Source organism: Arachis hypogaea, chromosome 10 (assembly GCF_003086295.3).
Source record: "Arachis hypogaea cultivar Tifrunner chromosome 10, arahy.Tifrunner.gnm2.J5K5, whole genome shotgun sequence".
NCBI lineage: Eukaryota > Viridiplantae > Streptophyta > Magnoliopsida > Fabales > Fabaceae > Arachis > Arachis hypogaea.
Genome location: NC_092045.1, coordinates 98,188,942 through 98,206,715, shown reverse-complemented (window position 1 = coordinate 98,206,715; position 17,774 = coordinate 98,188,942). Strand labels below are relative to the sequence as shown.

The window sequence follows — 17,774 nt, the reverse complement described above, 5'->3', positions numbered from 1 at the left end:
TAGACTTCGTCTCCATCTTAAAGAGATTGTTGGACCCCTTCAAAGAGGGTTTATCCCGGGAAGAGGAACCCCAAACAACATCATTGTAGCACAAGAGGTTCTCCATTTCATGAAAAAGACAAAGTCAAAGAAAGGCACCCTGACCTTTAAGATTGATCTGGAGAAAGCGTACGATAGAGTAGATTGGGAATTTCTAAAACAAACCCTTGTGAGTTTTGGCTTTCCTCCTCCGACAGTCAATCTTATTATGCGTTGTGTCACTGCTTCCTCACTGTCTATCCTCTAGAATGGGGATAGATTAAATAGCTTCACTCCGAGCAGGGGTCTTAGGCAAGGAGATCCTATATCACCGTATCTGTTTGTATTGTGTATGGAGAGATTGTCCTGTTCTATTAATCAGCAAGTTGATAAGGGCTTATGGAAGTCGGTTGCGGTTTCTAGAGGGGGTCCAAGAATTTCTCATTTGATGTTTATCGATGATTTACTTCTTTTCTGTAAAGCCAAAAAATAGCAAGTTCAAACTGTAATGGTAGCTTTGGAAAATTTCTGTAGAGCCTCTGGGATGAAGGTTAATGTGGAGAAATCTAAAAAGCTATGCTCCAGGAATGTTTCAGCGACAAGAAAAGAGATTTTTATCGGAGTGTCCTCCATCAGATTCGTCTAAAATTTGGGCAAGTATTTAGGGGTGAACCTTAATCACTGTAAGGTGACACGCGCAACTTTCAACGATGTTTTGGATAAGATTCGAGGAAGGCTAGCCAACTGGAAAGGGAGATTGCTTAATAAGGCAGGAAGACTCTATTTGCTCAACTTGGTAGTGACTGCGATTCCTACTTACTGCATGCAGGTATCTCTCTTCCCTAAAGGGGTAACTAATAAGATAGAATCCATGATGCAAAACTTTCTATGGAAGGGTCAAACTGATGGTAGAGGCCTGAATCTAGTTAACTGGAAAGTGTTGGTCACCCCTAAGAAGTTTGGAGGTCTGGGAATTAGAGACCCTTTTTGTGCTAATATTGCTCTTCTTGGAAAGCTAGTTTGGCAACTTTTTCACCATCTGGACAAGCTATAGGTTTAACTGTTGACAGAGAGATACCATTCTTCTAAGGATGATTGTTTCAGTCGTTCTAGAGGAAGGGAATCTTATGTTTGGAAGAGTATATGTCGAGCTTGGGATACCCTGAAGGAAGGTTTTATTTGGTGCATTGGGGATTTGGAACAGAACTTTTGGTTTTCTAAATGGAGAAGAGAGGGGCGATTGTGTCAGGAGATAGATTATGTTCACATTTCTGATTTGGATCTCAGGATCTTGGACCTTTGGTCATCTAGACAGTGGAACCTTGAGAATATCTATTCTCCTTTGAATTAGTCTCTGCAGAGCAATATTAACTCTTACAACCCGAATGTTCAAGCTGGTTCAGAGATCGGTTGGTGTTGGACTGGTGCAGCTTCAAAGGTTTATGATGCTCGTAGTAGTTATTTATGGCTCAGTAAGAAGATGTTTAGTTGGGAGGATAGGGGTAAATGGCTTTGGCTTTGGCGTCAACATGTTCCAGAAAAGCACAAATTTTTGGCTTGGCTATGTCTTCGGGAGGCTCTTCCTACTGCTGCATTTCATTTTATGAGGGGCATTTCGCACACGGATAGCTGTCCACGATGTTTCTCAGGTCAGGAATCAGTTTTACATTGTATTCGGGATTGTCCAAAAGTCCAACTAGTTTGGCAAGCTTTAGGGATCTTCGATCAACCAGTGGATTTGGTGAGTTGGTTCTTACATAATAGCAAACGACGCCCCTTTAGATTCTTTTCTGGTCTCTGGTGGATTTGGCGTTCGAGGAATAACGAAATCTTTCATCCTCATGAGCATTGGACCATAGACAAGATAATTGGTATGGCTTTGTCCTTGGAAAAGGAGCTCCGAAATATTTTTGAGTTGCAACGACTGTCTATCCCCTCCACCATTAGTGGCTCTTGGATTCCCCCCTCAGTAGGTACCTTTAAGATTAATTGTGATGCTAGCTATTTTGGCAATGGTGCTCGAGTTGGTTTTGCTTGTGTTAGCAAAGATTGGAAGGGAAAGTGGCAATGAGGCTGTCTGGGAACAATTGAGAGTCGTAGCATTTGCAAAGAGAGTTGTTTGCTATTTGGAGAGACTTTCTTTTAGCATGGGACTCGGGACAAAGAGACATTATATGTGAGACAGACTGTGTGGAGGCTTTTACTATTGTCAATAATTTACAGGATTACTCTGGATTTATTGATCCTTTGGTGTTAAAAATTCGAGATATCATGTCTTGGAAATGGCGTGCTGATCTTCGGTTAATCTTGAGAGATGCAAATACAGTAGCAGACATCAGGGCAAAGATTGCAATGAGGATCCTTTCTCTCCAAGTGGAGCTTCCGTTGCCTTGGAAGGAATTTGAGAGTAGTATTCAGTGGGACTGTCTTTCTTAAGCAGTTTCTTGTTTATTTTTTCTTTCTTAGTTGTTGTTTATTTTCTTTTAAGTTACCAAAAAAATTAAATTTGTAGATATATAAATAGCTATCAAACAAATCATTCGACGGAAAAAATATAAAATAAATTTATGAGCACACAAATATTTGAATTTGAATTATATATACTGAGTGTTTCAAAATATATATAATCAGGCACGTTGAAATATATGATTTTTTTCTGGAATAAAATAAAAAAAATTATTTCTCTAAACATGATTTTTGAACTTTAACTTTTGAAATATGATTTTTTTTTGCATTTAGGACAAGTTCGCTGCACTCCCAGCGAACTCTATAATTTATATAGAGCTCGCCGCACTCCCGGTATGAAGTTTGCCGCATCCCCTGGGTTGAGTTTGCCATACTATATAAGCGTGGGGCCATTTTCATTTGTCACTTTCCTTCCAAATTTCTCCTCCAAATCCACTTTGTTCCTCCGTCGCTTGTGATATTCAGATTCTTCTATACGAGATTTTCTATCTTTTGACGTCCGTGAAGTTCGTTATTCACTACATCGTCAGTTTCAGGTTAGTATATATTATGTTAGTTAGAATTACCATTTTCATGTTAGTTAGAATTACTGTTTACATGTTAGTTAGAGTTACAGAATTACTGTGTACATGTTACTTAGAGTTACAGAGTTACTGTTTACATGTTAGTTAGAGTTACTCTTTACTATTTACATGTTAGTTAGAGTTAATATTTAGTGTTTACATGTTATTTAGAACTAAATGTTTACATGTTAGTTTGTTATTGTTTTTAAGTACAGTTGCTGTTTATTGTTTATAACATGTTAATTAGAATAAGTTATTAGTTAATTACTAATTAGTTTAGTCAGAATAATTAGTTTAAGTTAATTGTAATTAGTGGAGTAATTAGTTAGATTAGATTAAAAGGGAACATGATTAGTAAAATTCAGTTTTCAGATAGTTATTGATTAGTATGTTTATAGAGTTAGTTGACAGCTTCATGTGGCTTACATTTTAATTAGTAAGTTTAATATAAACTGATTAAGATGTAAGGTAGACAATTAGTTGGCTTAAATATGTCTTTTAAAAATTTAGTCGATGTGAAAGGAACTGAGTTTAGTATATGTTATTTTATTTTATTAGAGTGTGGTTAGATGGAGCAACAGTTATTAGGCTACGAGGATACGCTTTACAGATTGGATCAGGCTGAGCACATATCTGGCAAACTTGATCGAGTGGTACACTTTTATCACTCTTGTTTATTATAATGTAGTAAATAGTGAATTTGTTATTTTATGTATTGCCCCTCCTTTTTTAATTTTTTTTTCTATTTGGTAGGTGCCTTGGATCTCGTGCAACAGACGTAATTTGATGAGACGTCCGTCTGAACAGATTAGGCCATATCTCAAGCGAGCCAGGTTTGAGCATGTGGTGTATATGGTGGAGTTCGAAGCACGATTGGCCATTGGCGTCAGCGTTGATAGAGAGGTAGAGACCTGAGTCCCACATATTTCATCTACCATGCGGGGAGATGATTATCACCCTGCAAGACGTGGCCTACCAGATGGGACTCTAGATCGATGGTGATCCTATTAGTGGCTGCATCAGTAGGTAGGAGCAGCACCATCAGGGACGATCCATTGAAAACTTCTGCCAGCAACTATTGGGTGCTGTTGTTGGCCCAGAAGACAGACAGTCACAAATCAAGTGGATTGTCAAGCTCACATAGTTCCAAAATATGGTCTGCAGAGAGTTGGAGCAGGACACCACTGAAGAGCGCCTATTGCGGTACACGAGAAGGTATATCATGCAGGTGATTGGGGGTATCTTATTCCTTGATGCATCTGACTCTCGAGTACACATCAGGTGGCTCCCCCTCCTAGAGGACTTTGATAGATGTGGCAGGTTATCATGGGGCTTGGCTGTACTGGCATGGCTGTACCACCAGATGTGTCATACCACGGAGCATGACCAGCGCAATTTGGATGATTGTGTGAGTTTGTTGCTCTTCTGAGCCTATCATCATATTACTTTGTTATGAACTTGGAATGTACAAATAGTAAGTGGTGACAACCATTGACATTTATTATATTTAATATCATTGTTTTAACTTTAAAGTTCAAACAAGTGTTCCATAAACAACTTTTCTTGTGTAGTAAATTACATGGTACAATGCTTACAATCATAGAGTGACCATAAACCCTAAAATAACACTAATAACTAACGTCGACTCGACGATGCCCCTCCACCATCGAGAGCGATACAAGTCTGACTCGTGTGACCGACTTGACGACACAATCCGTATGTCTTCTCCCCGATATGCTCAACGTCATCCATGTTGTTACGAATCCTGGAGCTAAACGGGCGACCTCTTTTCACTCTCATCATCCTAGGGTTGGGCTGAAAACGGGGTCCGTCATAGGATAGCCAATCATCATCGTAACCTATGGGTTGAAACTCTGATCTGTAAACATTAAAGACCGACTCCATGCGATACATAGGATGTACATATCGCTTCCAATCAAGTCTTGCATGAAAGCAAGCTGCAAGAACGTGATGGCAAGGAAGATGAAGAGCCTGAAAATAGCCACAGTCACACTTACCATCATCAAGTAGCACTTGGAAATTCTATTGCCTAGACCCGGGCATTGCTGCTAACTCTTCAACCGTGAAGGTAGTCCTCGACCGATCAAACTAGTAAACATTCATAGTGTTGACGTGCTTCGAGTTGAATTATATGACCTTCATGAACGTCTGTAAGAATTCAGCACCGAGTTAAAGTTAGGCAAATGCCTCTGAACCCTTCCTAGCAAAAAGTTCACCCAAGTGAAAATAACTTGACTTAACAAGAATCGTGATTGGCAAATTAGGAGAACCTTTCATGACAACGTTAATGCACTCCGAGATATTTGTCGTCATGTGACCAAACTGACGAGCTGCATCCGCATACTGCGGCCAATGCAACTGAGGCATTTCTTCAAGCCAGTTTGTTTGCCCCTCAGACAGCCAAAATAATGAGTGAACTCCCGCTGCGACTTCAAATACACTGCGTTAACCAGAACCTTCTTCAAGTCCTTGTTTTTGAAGTGAGTCATGAAGTTGGCAGCAATGTGTTTTGTACAAAATGACTAGAAGGCATAAGGTGGTTTCCATAAACTTCCCTCGGCGTTCAACGCACCATTAATTGATTTGTGTCTATCTGAAATCACTAAGACGCCGGGTTGTGGTGTCACATGCTGCCGCAGATATGAAAGAAAGAACAACCAAGCCTCTTTCGTCTCACCCTCAACAACAGCAAATGCAATAGGCAAAATGTTTGCGTTGCCATCTTAAGCAATGGCCATCAGTAACGTCCCACCATATTTGCCATATAAGAGGGTGCCATTGATGGAAATAAGTGGCTTGTAATGCTTGAAAGGCTCAACACACGGTAGAAACTTCCAAAAAACCTGATGAAACATGACAGTGTCGGCTGAACCATGCCAAGGCTGTGTCATAAGTTGCACCCAAGTGCCTAAAGATCCATCAACAGTTAGCACATATAGTTGATGACTTTATACAAATCTAAGCACAATGAAATGAATCTTACCGGGCAAGTACATCTGCATAGCGAATAACTAACGAAGAAGCTCGTTGTATGACTCCAACCAATCACCATATATTCTAGCAATGACTTTCTGTTTTGCAAGCCAAACCTTTCTGTAGGACGCCTTGTAACCGAAGTGATTCTCCACACCTCCTTGAAGAGCCCTAATGCTAATTGTTGGATTTGCTTTGACCATTGTGAAAATGTGTTAAGCAATCACCTTTGAATCCAACCTACGATGGTCTTGTCCCATCGATGTTTGCATGCAAGTATGAGGACTAGTGTATCTCCTAACCTCCCATTTTTCTTGCTTTCGGCGATATGATATGAGTATGCTCCAAGAACAACTGGGCCCGAACTGGATACACTGTGCATTATACCTCAACTGATCACTCTCTACTATTTTATACTTTGTAGCCCTCCTGATGTTGTACCTCTAACTGCCAATATGACTTCTTCCTTATTTTGAAATTGTTGTCCAACCTTGAACTCATTGCTTGGATCCTCTTCAGGGCCTCTTTGGGTAAATGACCAATCCGAAGTTATTGCATTGAGATTCAACCTGGAAGTGATCCGGCCGGTTATATGGTCGAGAAATAGCAGGCTGTGTTAGAGCGATTTGTGTGTCACCGTAGTAATTCATCTCTTCTTTCTCGTCACCATCATCAGGAATTTCTGTTGGTTCATCATCAGCATCGTCTCCGTCATCGAGGTTAACTTCATACTGATCTATCATCAGATCCCTAATAGCAGAATCATCATGACTTCTAACATTATCTTCCATTATGTCGGCATTACCAACTTCAACGTTAGACCCCTCTTGACTACCTTCAGGTGGTATATTTAGATCGACCATCGTCCTTCTGATATTCCATCTAACAGCTCCACTTAACGGACTATCATCGACAGTATCCACAGATGATCCTCGTCCACCCAACTTAACGAGGAACCCGAATAATTCCAACAGATGAACATTTGTCCATCGGTTGTGCCACAACCTTATAAGACGACGTACGTCCTCGTTATCACGTAACCGATACCTAATTCAAAACAACAGAAATATTTCTCAAAACCGTGATCTAATAAACATACTAACAACAGAGCCAAGCCAAATGTGACATACTTTTTATAAAACAAATTGTCATCTACTTCGGTTGGATATCTATAGTAAATTTTTTTTACTCTTTTCGTCTATTGCTGACTGACAGAATGCAATATCAGATTCTTCAACGCTGTTAGATTGTTGACTTCCGGTGTCAGATACGTAATTATTGGTTGCTCAAACCTAAAAACAATAGAACCTTTTTCATCATACACTATTTTACCATCATAATGAACGGATAAAATGGATTCATACATTATAAAAAAAATGCCAAGAATTAGAATGATAGTGGATAATGAAATTGTAATTTTGAGCTCCGTTCTTCAACATATATACTTTTATTTTATAAATTCCAGCTAAAGTTCGTCGAGAGTGCAGCAAATTCTATATAAATTATACAATTCGTTGGGGATGCGGTGAATTTGTTCTAAATGTAAAAAAAAAATTGTATTTAAAAAATTAAAATTCAAAAATTGTGTTTGAAAAAATAAATATTTTTTTTATTTCAGAAAAAAATCATGCAAGAGAGTTATTCAATTTCTTGAAATCTTCCCTTTGTTAAAGAAATTTTCCGAGGGTGAGTAACTATCAAACAAAATTAGTTACCAGAGAGAATAAAAAAATATTATGCACCCAGAAGATTTTTTTATTGAGTAGTACTGATCGAACAGTATGTTTTACCAACTCGAAGACAAATAATAAGTACAAATTTCAATAAACTAATAACAACTCAAGACAAATAATAGGTGCAAAATTTCAATAAACTAATAACAAAGTTTGCCTACGAATTACGGCAATTAAAATATAAACAATTCGGGTTTTCTTATCTCTAATTACATTCAGATGTATATGCCATATGACGGGAAAAACGACGATTTTCCAAATAATATAATTTTGTGCTGACCACTTCCATGTGACTCTTTCACCTGTAGAGTACTATGTGAATAACCTTTCTGACTTGCCGAATCCCATAAGCCATATATATACTTCTGTACATTATTGTCTTTAGAAAAAGCCAGTATGTTTTTAAAAGAAAAATTTTGAAACAAAATAAAAAATCAGTTCAAAATAACAGATAGTCTGAAGTTATTTTATTTGAAAAATATTAAGAAAATCAATATTAATTAACACTTTATAAAATGTCAAAATTTTGAATTTAGTATTTAGTGTTTAAAAAAGACTAAATATTGACTAAAAATAATAATTTTGTTAGTTATATAATATTTTTTTATTTTATTTTGTATTTTTTATTATTTTTTACTGTATTTTTGTATTCTTTAACTATCTTGAAATAATTAAGTAGTATTAATATAATAAATATAAAATTATAAATATTAAATTAAATAAAATAACATTAAATTATAGTCACTCGATATTACCATTTATAAATTTTATACTTATTAATTTGTTTGAGTAATTTCAGACTTATTTCTTATGTAGTTATGTATCTTATATGGCTCAGGATTCGGTGGTCTCAGAACCTTTGGGCCACTTAATGGTCTCATTAAAAAACATGTTTTTAGAGTTTTTTTAATAATTGCTACATAGTCCTTGAACTAATTTTAATTGTAAATTAATCTCATATATTTTATTTAATTATAAAAACTATTTTTTATTTTATAAATTATATTTATTAACAATCAAATACAAAAACAACAACCAATTATATCCTCTATTGATCCTAATAAAGCTTTTGGCCATTCCAATCGATTAAAATATTAAATTTGATCTCGTGACGTTCGTCCATGGCTTCTAAATCGTGTTTTCTTGAAATTCAATCGATTGGTTTATCAAAACAATCGATTGAATTGTAACTCAATCGATTGAATTACAGTGTATCACAAAACAATCGATTGAAAGTTGTAAGGTAGAATGGTTTTCGCTTAAACCAATCGATTGTTTATACTTTCCAATCGAATGAATGCCCAAAAACAATCAATTATTTTTGTTACTCAATCGATTGAATTCACGAAAACAACATGGATTTGCCAAATACAATCGATTGAAAAGTGATGACATTGAAATTTTAGCCAAATTCAATCGATTGGTAATGTAATCCAATCGATTAGAAGGTGATGAAGTTGAATTTTTTGCCAATCGATTGGTAATGCTACCCAATCGATTGAAATGTGTCCTGTGCATATTTCAATCTTGTTATCCTTTTAAAAATTATTTTATTATTCATCTATCTTATCTTTAAAATTCTATCTTCAATTTTTGCTGTTTTATTTTGATGTAGATAAACTAATCTTATCTTTTTCTTAATATTAATGTAAATTTTAAAAAATTGAATAAATTTATATTTATTTTGATTACATTCAAAAGTGAACCAAGAAATATACTTAAAGATAAGATAGATGAATAATAAGATAATTTCTAAAAAGATAACAAGATTGAAATAGGCACAGGACATATTTCAATCGATTGGGTAGCATTACCAATCGATTGAAGTTGGCAAAAAATTCAACTTCATCACCTTCCAATCGATTGGATTACATTACCAATCGATTGAATTTGGCTAAAACTTCAATGTCATCACTTTCCAATCGATTGTTTTCGTGAATTCAATCGATTGAGTAACAAAAACAATTGATTGTTTTTGGGCATTCATTCGATTGGAAAGTATAAACAATCGATTGGTTTAAGCGAAAACCATTCTACCTTACAACTTTTAATCGATTGTTTTGTGATACACTGTAATTCAATCGATTGAGTTACAATTCAATCGATTGTTTTGATAAACCAATCGATTGAATTTCAAGGAAACACGATTTAGAAGCCATGGACGAACGTCACGAGATCAAATGTAATATTTTAATCGATTGGAATGGCCAAAAGCTTTATTAGGATCAGTGGAGGATATAATTGGTTGTTGTTTTTGTATTTGATTATTAATAAATATAATAGATAATTGATAAAATAATAATTTATAAAATAAAAAACAATTTTTATAATTAAATAAAATATATGGAATTAATTTATAATTAAAATTAGTTTAAAAACTATGTAACAATTGTTAAAAATATTCTAAAAATATGTTTTCTAATGAGATCGTTAAGTGGTCTAAAAATTCTGACCACCGAATCCTGAGCATTTTAAATGTAACTAGAACTCAAAATATTAAGAAGACAAAAAAATATTAAACACGCAAAATTCATAATTCCTATAAAATTTTTTCTTTGATGACTTATCAACCGAGTAATAATCAGATTATTGTGAGATCTTATATTGGAATTTTAGGATTTGTTAAAATCTTTCAAGATGAGAAAGGTAAAAACAGAGTCATCTACTTAAATGAAAATGTTAAAAATATTTTTTTAAGAAGAGTCTTATATTAAAAGCGTGTTTTGTTTATTTGGCCACATTTAAAAAAAAAATAATACTTTCATAACATATCAAATCAAACCCTTTAAGTTATCATCTAATGATAAAAGAGATACATTTTTATATAAAAATAATTATAAAATTTTTATGATAGTATATATCAATCAAAAATAAAATCTAAAAAAAATCAGAGAATATAATGGCGTAATTTTTCAAGACGTATTTTACACATATTTTTTTTAGATTTAATTCATTTTAGCAGTTTAATTATGGTATGCATAATGGTTATTAGCAAATTTTTTGCGGAATATAATGAAGAATATTTAATTTATTTTTGTACTCACACAACCAAGCCTAACATGATATTCTATAAAATAATATTTTCTATTTTTTTTTCTGACGCATAAAAAAATGTTGAAATGAAGAAGATAGAAAATTAAAAATAATGAAATAAGAGGATCGATTGTTGTGTACTTGTATGGATTGATGTGTTTATTATAGAAATAATGACATTCTACTTATATACTTATAAAGAAATAAAAAACATCCCTTTAAAAAAAATATAATTCTTCAATGGATCTCAACTATTCTATAAATTATAACTCTTAATAAGTCACAATTTTAAAAAATATACTTTTTTAAACATATTTTTTTATATTTTTCAAAAATATATCTCACACTTGATTAGATATTTAATTGCATTTTTAAATGTTAATAATTTCAAAAGGTTATGTTATTATATAAATATTTAATTATTTTATTAATTTCTATAATTTTACTAGATTTACAATTAAATTTTTATATTATTTTTAATTAAATTTTTATATTATTTTTAATTTTATAATTAATTTTTTTAAAATATAAAAAATATTATAATTAACAAAATAAAAATACACATCATTAAAAATATAAATTAGATATTTAATTACATATTTTTTGAAAAAAACATTCTATTAATTTTAATATTTTAAACGCAAAAATAATCTAATTATAAAATTAAAAATAGTATAAAAATTTAATTAAAAATATAAAAATATAATTATAAATTTGATAAAATTATAAAAAATAATAAAATATTAATTTTTATATAAAATAATATAATATGATATGATATGTCGTAGCTAGAGAGTAATATTATATTGTCTGAAATGAATAAATAATTAAATAAATATATTAATTTTAAATTAGTGTGTAAAATAGAAGGACGTTAATTCTAAACAAATTAAAGGCGTGAGAAGCAAGAAGAGTCGTAGTAGACCAGTAGTACAGACTACAGAGTGTGGCACACGAAAATGAAGGGTATGTAATAGTACATAAGAGAACATCTATGCTATTACATACCTATGGATACATATACACATTAATTAATGTTTAGTTTGTTTCTCTCCGATCCGTGTATCGTTTAGATTTGAAATAAAGATCCAAGAGTAGAAGATGGAAGAAGATGAATACATGTTATTAGAAAGCATGGCGGGGTGTTTTGGTTTTCTAGTTTTGTATATCTTGGTTAAACTTGTGCATAGCATATGGTGGAAACCAACAAGTACAGAGAAGTTATTGAAGAAGCAAGGGATTAAAGGGACTTGTTACAAACCTTTTAAGGGTGACATCCCAGACATGAATAAGTGTGCTCGCGAAGCAGCATCAAAGCCTATCAATCTCAACCACCAAATCGTCCCACGAGTCTTCCCTTTCTTTCACAAAATGGTTCGAAAATACGGTATGTACGTACACACCCCCATCCAAATTTCTATCATTTAATTTCAACTCTGGAATCGAATTTGTTTTTATGTAGGAGAAGTTTCAGTATGCTGGTTTGGAAGAAAAGCAAGAGTGATAATAGTGGACGCAGAACTTACCCGGTTGATTTTGTCAAACAAGAACGGTCAGCTTACTAAGCCGCCGCGGGACCCCTTAATTAAGCTCCTAACCATGGGTTTGACTTCCCTCGAGGGAGAAAAATGGTCTCAACGCAGAAAAGCCGTTACATCTGCATTCCTCCTCGACAAGTTGAAGGTAACAAACTAATAAGTAATAACCAACATACTTGTTACATCAGTAGTAATTACTAATCGTTCAGATTTTACTTTTAATTTTATAGGCAATGCTTCCGGCATTTTCGTACAGTTGTTGTACCATGATTGAACGGTGGCAAAAATTCGTGGAACAAAACAATGGATCCTCTGAGTTGGATGTCACTTCTGAATTGGACATTCTCACGGGTGATGTTATTGCTCGAGCAGCCTTCGGTAGCAGCTACAAAGAAGGAAAGAGAATCTTCGACATACAAAAGGAGATTGCAATCTTGGTGCATGATGCCCTCACCAACATCTACATCCCTGGTTTCAGGTCTGTGTCTCTCAAATAATCTATACGCCTACAGAAATGAAGTATATATATTTGTATTTGTGGTCTACTAATGTTGATGTGTAAATAGATTTATACCAACAAAGAAGAACAAGAAACGATACAAGTTAGATGTTCAAATCAAAGATATATTGATGGATATGATTAAGAAGAAAGAGCACGCAATGAAAGAAGATGAATCAGAAGGGCGGAGTAGTAATGATTTAATAAGCATTCTACTGGAATCAAGAGAAGTAGGAAATTCTCTAACAACAAAGGACGTGATTGAGGAATGCAAGTTGTTCTACTTTGCTGGCCAAGTCACCACAAAGAACCTGCTTGCGTGGACCATGGTAGTTTTATCTATACACCCTGATTGGCAAGAAAAAGCAAGACAAGAGGTATTAGATCTTTTCGGCAAAGAACAAATACCTCCCGATTTTGAAGCCATAAACCGCCTCAAGATAGTAAGTCTCGTTTACTGAGTAACTAATCATATTACTAAATAGTAAAATATAAATACAATGTGAATTATTTTGCAGGTGTCGATGATATTGTTGGAAGTTTTGCGACTATATCCACCTGTACCAGTAGTTTCTCGGTACACAACGTGTGAAACGAAGGTAGGAAGCATGACAATTCCAGCAGGGGTGGATCTATATTTACCAGTGTTGCTTCTCCATCATGATGGGAGATATTGGGAGAATCCACAAGAGTTCAACCCAGAGAGGTTTAGCCAAGGGGTTTCAAAAGCTTCTAAGGATCAAAATGCTTTCTATCCATTCGGTTGGGGCCCAAGAATCTGCCCTGGCCAAAGTTTTGCCCACTTGGAATCAAAGATGGCTCTGGCTATGATTCTTCAACATTTCTCATTCCATCTTTCGCCTTCTTATTCTCATGCTCCATGTGCCCGTCTTACTCTTACGCCACAGTATGGGGCTCCCGTTATTGTTCAATGCATTTCAATTTAGTATCTTGTGCTTACTCTCTAATTCTAATATGTTATAAATAAAAATACTTGTGTCTTTAATTAATTTTCATCCTTTTTTTCCCAACAATATGATAAATTATTGATGAGAGCTGAGGGGTAGTTGGTGCGTGCATTTATATCTTGTACAATGACATCACTTGCGTGGCAAATGTTGGGATATATAGAAATGTGGGCATGGTGTGTGTCTAAGTGCCAAGTGTGCAGCATATCCTATGCATGGTACTGATGTTGAAGTTTGGCTTGAAATGCGGTAATAATGGCAAATGTGGAGAAGGGAACGGTGGTTGCTGCATTTAATATTATGATGCATCAAAATTTGAAGGCATGGCGTGTGTGTTGGCTCATGGCTGCCTAGTGGCGACATGGGGCACAGAATTAGGTTGTGAGCTACACCTACGCCTCTGCCATACAAAGCTACAAGTGATACTCCTTTTTCCCATCAAATAATTATCTATTTTAGAATATATATATATATGGTGGCACAGATTTAAGTGGCTAAAGATGAATGATGTTTGGCTCACAAATAACGTGATGACAGGTGGTAAAATGAAACATGTGGAAAAAGTGTTTGAACGTGGATTAATCAAAAAGATTTAAGCTTGAGTGCGGTAACAGTAAAAATTTTGTATGCTAAAAATACTTTCTTCAGCTTGGGTTGTTAACTAGATGGACAACAACTTTTGGAATAAAAGTTATTGGGTCTCTTAAAACAGGTTGGAAAAAAAATGAAGATGGTGTTTGACAATGAAATGTAAAATAAGATGGATGATTTGTAAAAAATAACAAAAAACAAGTAATCAGTTATTGTTTTGGAAATGTCTAAGTTACTGCTATTTGTTTTGGTGATAAAATTGATAATATTAATTCTCTATAATATTTAAATATTTGAAAAAAATAATTATATTTATGACGCCTGAAATAATAAATAGTAGCATTTTTAATGTTGATGAAATTAAAAATATAAGTTACGAGTTTAGGTTTTTGTTGTATTCTTTTTTACTCGACAGAGGTTTAAATTGTAATAAATAAAGTAATATAGTTGTTAAGAATAATGTTATACATTGACGTCTTTTTGTTAATTAAATTCAAGTAAGTTAGTCTTTTTTAACTCAATTATAACTATCATTATTTCAAGTCTTATTGTTTAATTTGGTTAGACTTGGTTAAACACCAGCTGACCAACTTCATTTTTTTTCCAACTTGTTTTAAGAGACCCAGTAACTCTTTATTCAAAAAGTTGTTATCTACCTAGTTAACAGCCCAAGTTAAAAAAAAAAAATATTTTTGGCATACAAAATTCTAAAACTGACTACATATTAAAGTTTTCACGGTTACTACACTTAAACATAAATCTTTTGGGTAAATCCACGTTCAAACACTTTACCGGCATGTTTTATCATATCACCTGTCGTCACATCATTTGTCAGTCAAATATCATTCACCATTAACCACCCAAGTTCGTGCCACCATAGAAGTCACCTAGTTATTAATTTCAATCACGTATATAAATATATACATAAATACAAAAATTGAAAATTTAATAAATAAACTCCACTTTCACCTATAACACGTGGTCCACCCTACTCTCATTAATTTCAGTAAAATTACCTCATTTTCCCTCTTTCTCTCACACGGTTCCTCCTTTTTTTCTTCTGTCTTGGGTGCAATTCTCTTCTTTTTCTTCCTCTCGTTTACGCACAAAAGAAATAGGCCTTTTTTTTTTGAAAAAAAGAAAGTCCATTAAAGAAAAAATAGGCATTTTTTTGAATTTTCTCTTTGGAGGAAACATGAATTCAAATTATTATAAGAAACATTCAAAATCAAATGAAAAAAAACATCTAAAATTAAAAAAAAAAACCTAAGACCAAATAAAAACAAAAAATCAAACTCGTTGTAAAAAAGAATATCCAAAACCTAATAAAAAGAAACATCTGAAACGTAATAAAAATACATCCAAAACCTAATAAAAAAGAGATATCCAAAATTATTTAAAAAATTCAAAACCTAACAAAATAACACATAAAAAGTATTGGAAAAAGAACATCTAAAAAATAAGAAAAAAAATTTTAAACTATTAAAAAAATAATCCAAAGCCTAAAAAGAAGAAAAAGAAATATCTAAACACATATAAAAAATATAGCCAAAAGCTAGAAAAAAGAAACATCTAAAATTAGTTAAAAGAATAATCCAAAACCTAGACGACGGTTACGAAGAAGAAGAACGCCATGTGTGGAGGTTGATGTGTTCGCGATAGGCGTGCATGCGGCAAAGGGAGGGTGTTGCATTCTCGAAGGGAGGACGTTGTGTCCGTGCATTTTTGGCGCTGCATTTACGAAAGAGGTTCGTACAGTAGTGGTCGGCAGCACGGAGGAGAAGTAGAAGGTCGGATGTTGCTAACGATCAGGGTTGGATGATGAGTGACCAGTGTCACCGAAAGACGCAGTGGAAGGGATGGATGTAACGCAACGGTGGTTACAACAAAGATAGTAATTGGAGCGGGAGGTCACGGTAGGAGTTAATTTTGGGTGACTTATGTTTCTGAATCTAATCCTTATTTTTTAAATTTTAAAATCATATTTTTTTTTGAAAAGTTGTTCAAGTTGGCTACACGTAGAGTTACTTACCTATATTTTCTCGTAAAAAAAATATTTAAAAATAGAAAAAAAAATAATGTGTTATAATATTGATTAATAATAATAATTTAGAGAAGACTTAGATTTTTTTCACTAACTTGTTTGTTTGAACTGCTAGTTATATTGATTGATGATGATAAATTAAAAAAGATTTTGATTTTATGATCTAATTTTTTATGATTGTTCTATGAAAATTTTTGTTTGAGCTAGTTATATTGATTGATGATGACAAATTAAAAAAGATTTTCATTTTATGATCTAATTTTTTTTATGATTGTTCTATGAAAATTTATACAATATTAAAGGGAAAAAAATTATAATTTGCTTATTAGTTTTCTTCTCATTATATCTTGTATTTATTATAAATTTATTTATAATATTTTACGTATTCAAATTATTGATAATACATTTCGAATGTTGAATGTAAAAATAAATTGTTACATATTAAAAATGATAAATAATTACTTTAACTATAAATGTTACTAAAGATCTATTGTAATATTTTTTAATAAAGCTAGGCGATCAAGCATCTTTTAAACTAAGTTTTTAACTAAGTCCTCGTGCACTTCTTTTCTTTCGAACACACAAGCACTTTTTCTCTTTGCGGTGCGGATTGGATTGGATGAGTTTTTTTAAAAAAAAATCGTATCCGATTTGATCCAATTTCAAGCGGTTTAGATGGGATTGGATTTGCGGTTTTGTAAAGTAAAAAAATAAAATATATATAACAAGTTTGAACATCAAATTTTAAATAATCAACATTAACATAACAAGTCTCAAAAATATCTTAAATAATCAATGATAACACAACAATAGAAATAAAATTATAAGTAAGTCAAAATAAAATAAATAATTCACATGGTAAACATAAAATATTTATTAAATAATAAGAATACATGAATAATATAAAAATATATAACAAGTTGAACATGTTATAAGTATAATTGTAAATATAAAAATAAAATAATAATATTATAGCACATTGTACAGTCTAGTTTAGATTGGATCGGTTATGAGAATTAGGTCCAAAATTCTATCAAATCCAACGGTTTGCAAAAAAAAATATAATCCAATAAAATCCAAATTAGTGCGTTTTTATCGGATTTTATTTGGATGAACAGTTTAATTTGACTTAATGTGGAATTGAACACCTTTGTAAAGAACCGTATTATTTTGGTCCTCTAAATTTGGGACAAATCTTAATTTGATCTCTAATATTTCGTACACTTTTTTTATTCGAAAAGGTTTTAAACAGGTTCAATATAATGTTACCATTAAATTTGCCACTAATAATTAAGTGATGAGTTATGAGGACATTAATAAAGTTACT

At 33.0% G+C, this 17,774-nt stretch overlaps 3 protein-coding genes across 3 annotated transcripts; 1 reads left to right on the top strand and 2 right to left on the bottom strand.

The window, feature by feature from the left end:
- Positions 1-4,526: 4,526 nt before the first annotated feature.
- On the bottom strand, positions 4,527-8,147 carry LOC140175717 (uncharacterized). The gene is made up of 3 exons (XM_072204259.1): positions 8,077-8,147; positions 6,052-7,088; positions 4,527-5,976 (listed from the first exon to the last, which is right to left on the bottom strand). Exons 1-2 carry the CDS (start codon positions 8,145-8,147, stop codon positions 6,557-6,559), a joined length of 603 nt encoding a protein of 200 aa, XP_072060360.1. The 3' UTR covers positions 4,527-5,976; positions 6,052-6,556.
- LOC112717788 (uncharacterized) lies at positions 5,792-6,244 on the bottom strand. Its single transcript, XM_025769728.1, has 2 exons — positions 6,085-6,244; positions 5,792-5,976 (listed from the first exon to the last, which is right to left on the bottom strand). Exons 1-2 carry the CDS (start codon positions 6,242-6,244, stop codon positions 5,792-5,794), a joined length of 345 nt encoding a protein of 114 aa, XP_025625513.1.
- A 3,520-nt stretch (positions 8,148-11,667) lies between the features above and the next one.
- On the top strand, positions 11,668-13,854 carry LOC112716073 (cytochrome P450 CYP72A616). Its single transcript, XM_025767928.3, has 5 exons — positions 11,668-12,194; positions 12,270-12,490; positions 12,576-12,823; positions 12,912-13,287; positions 13,363-13,854. The coding sequence occupies exons 1-5, from the start codon at positions 11,909-11,911 to the stop codon at positions 13,789-13,791; spliced, it is 1,560 nt and encodes a 519-aa protein (XP_025623713.1). The 5' UTR covers positions 11,668-11,908; the 3' UTR covers positions 13,792-13,854.
- Positions 13,855-17,774: the final 3,920 nt, after the last annotated feature.

Bases quoted from the DNA above. Each gene is read 5' to 3' on its own strand.
- LOC140175717 (XM_072204259.1), bottom strand. From the start codon at position 8,147: ATGTACAGAAGTATATATATGGCTTATGGGATTCGGCAAGTCAGAAAG. The intron at 7,089-8,076 runs GTGAAAGAGTCA...GTTTTGAATTAG, and splicing joins ATTCACATAGTACTCTACAG to GTATCGGTTACGTGATAACG.
- LOC112717788 (XM_025769728.1), bottom strand. From the start codon at position 6,244: ATGGTCAAAGCAAATCCAACAATTAGCATTAGGGCTCTTCAAGGAGGT. The intron at 5,977-6,084 runs GTTAGTTATTCG...ATGGATCTTTAG, and splicing joins GTCATACAACGAGCTTCTTC to GCACTTGGGTGCAACTTATG.
- LOC112716073 (XM_025767928.3), top strand. From the start codon at position 11,909: ATGGAAGAAGATGAATACATGTTATTAGAAAGCATGGCGGGGTGTTTT. The intron at 12,195-12,269 runs GTATGTACGTAC...GTTTTTATGTAG, and splicing joins CAAAATGGTTCGAAAATACG to GAGAAGTTTCAGTATGCTGG. The intron at 12,491-12,575 runs GTAACAAACTAA...TTAATTTTATAG, and splicing joins TCCTCCTCGACAAGTTGAAG to GCAATGCTTCCGGCATTTTC.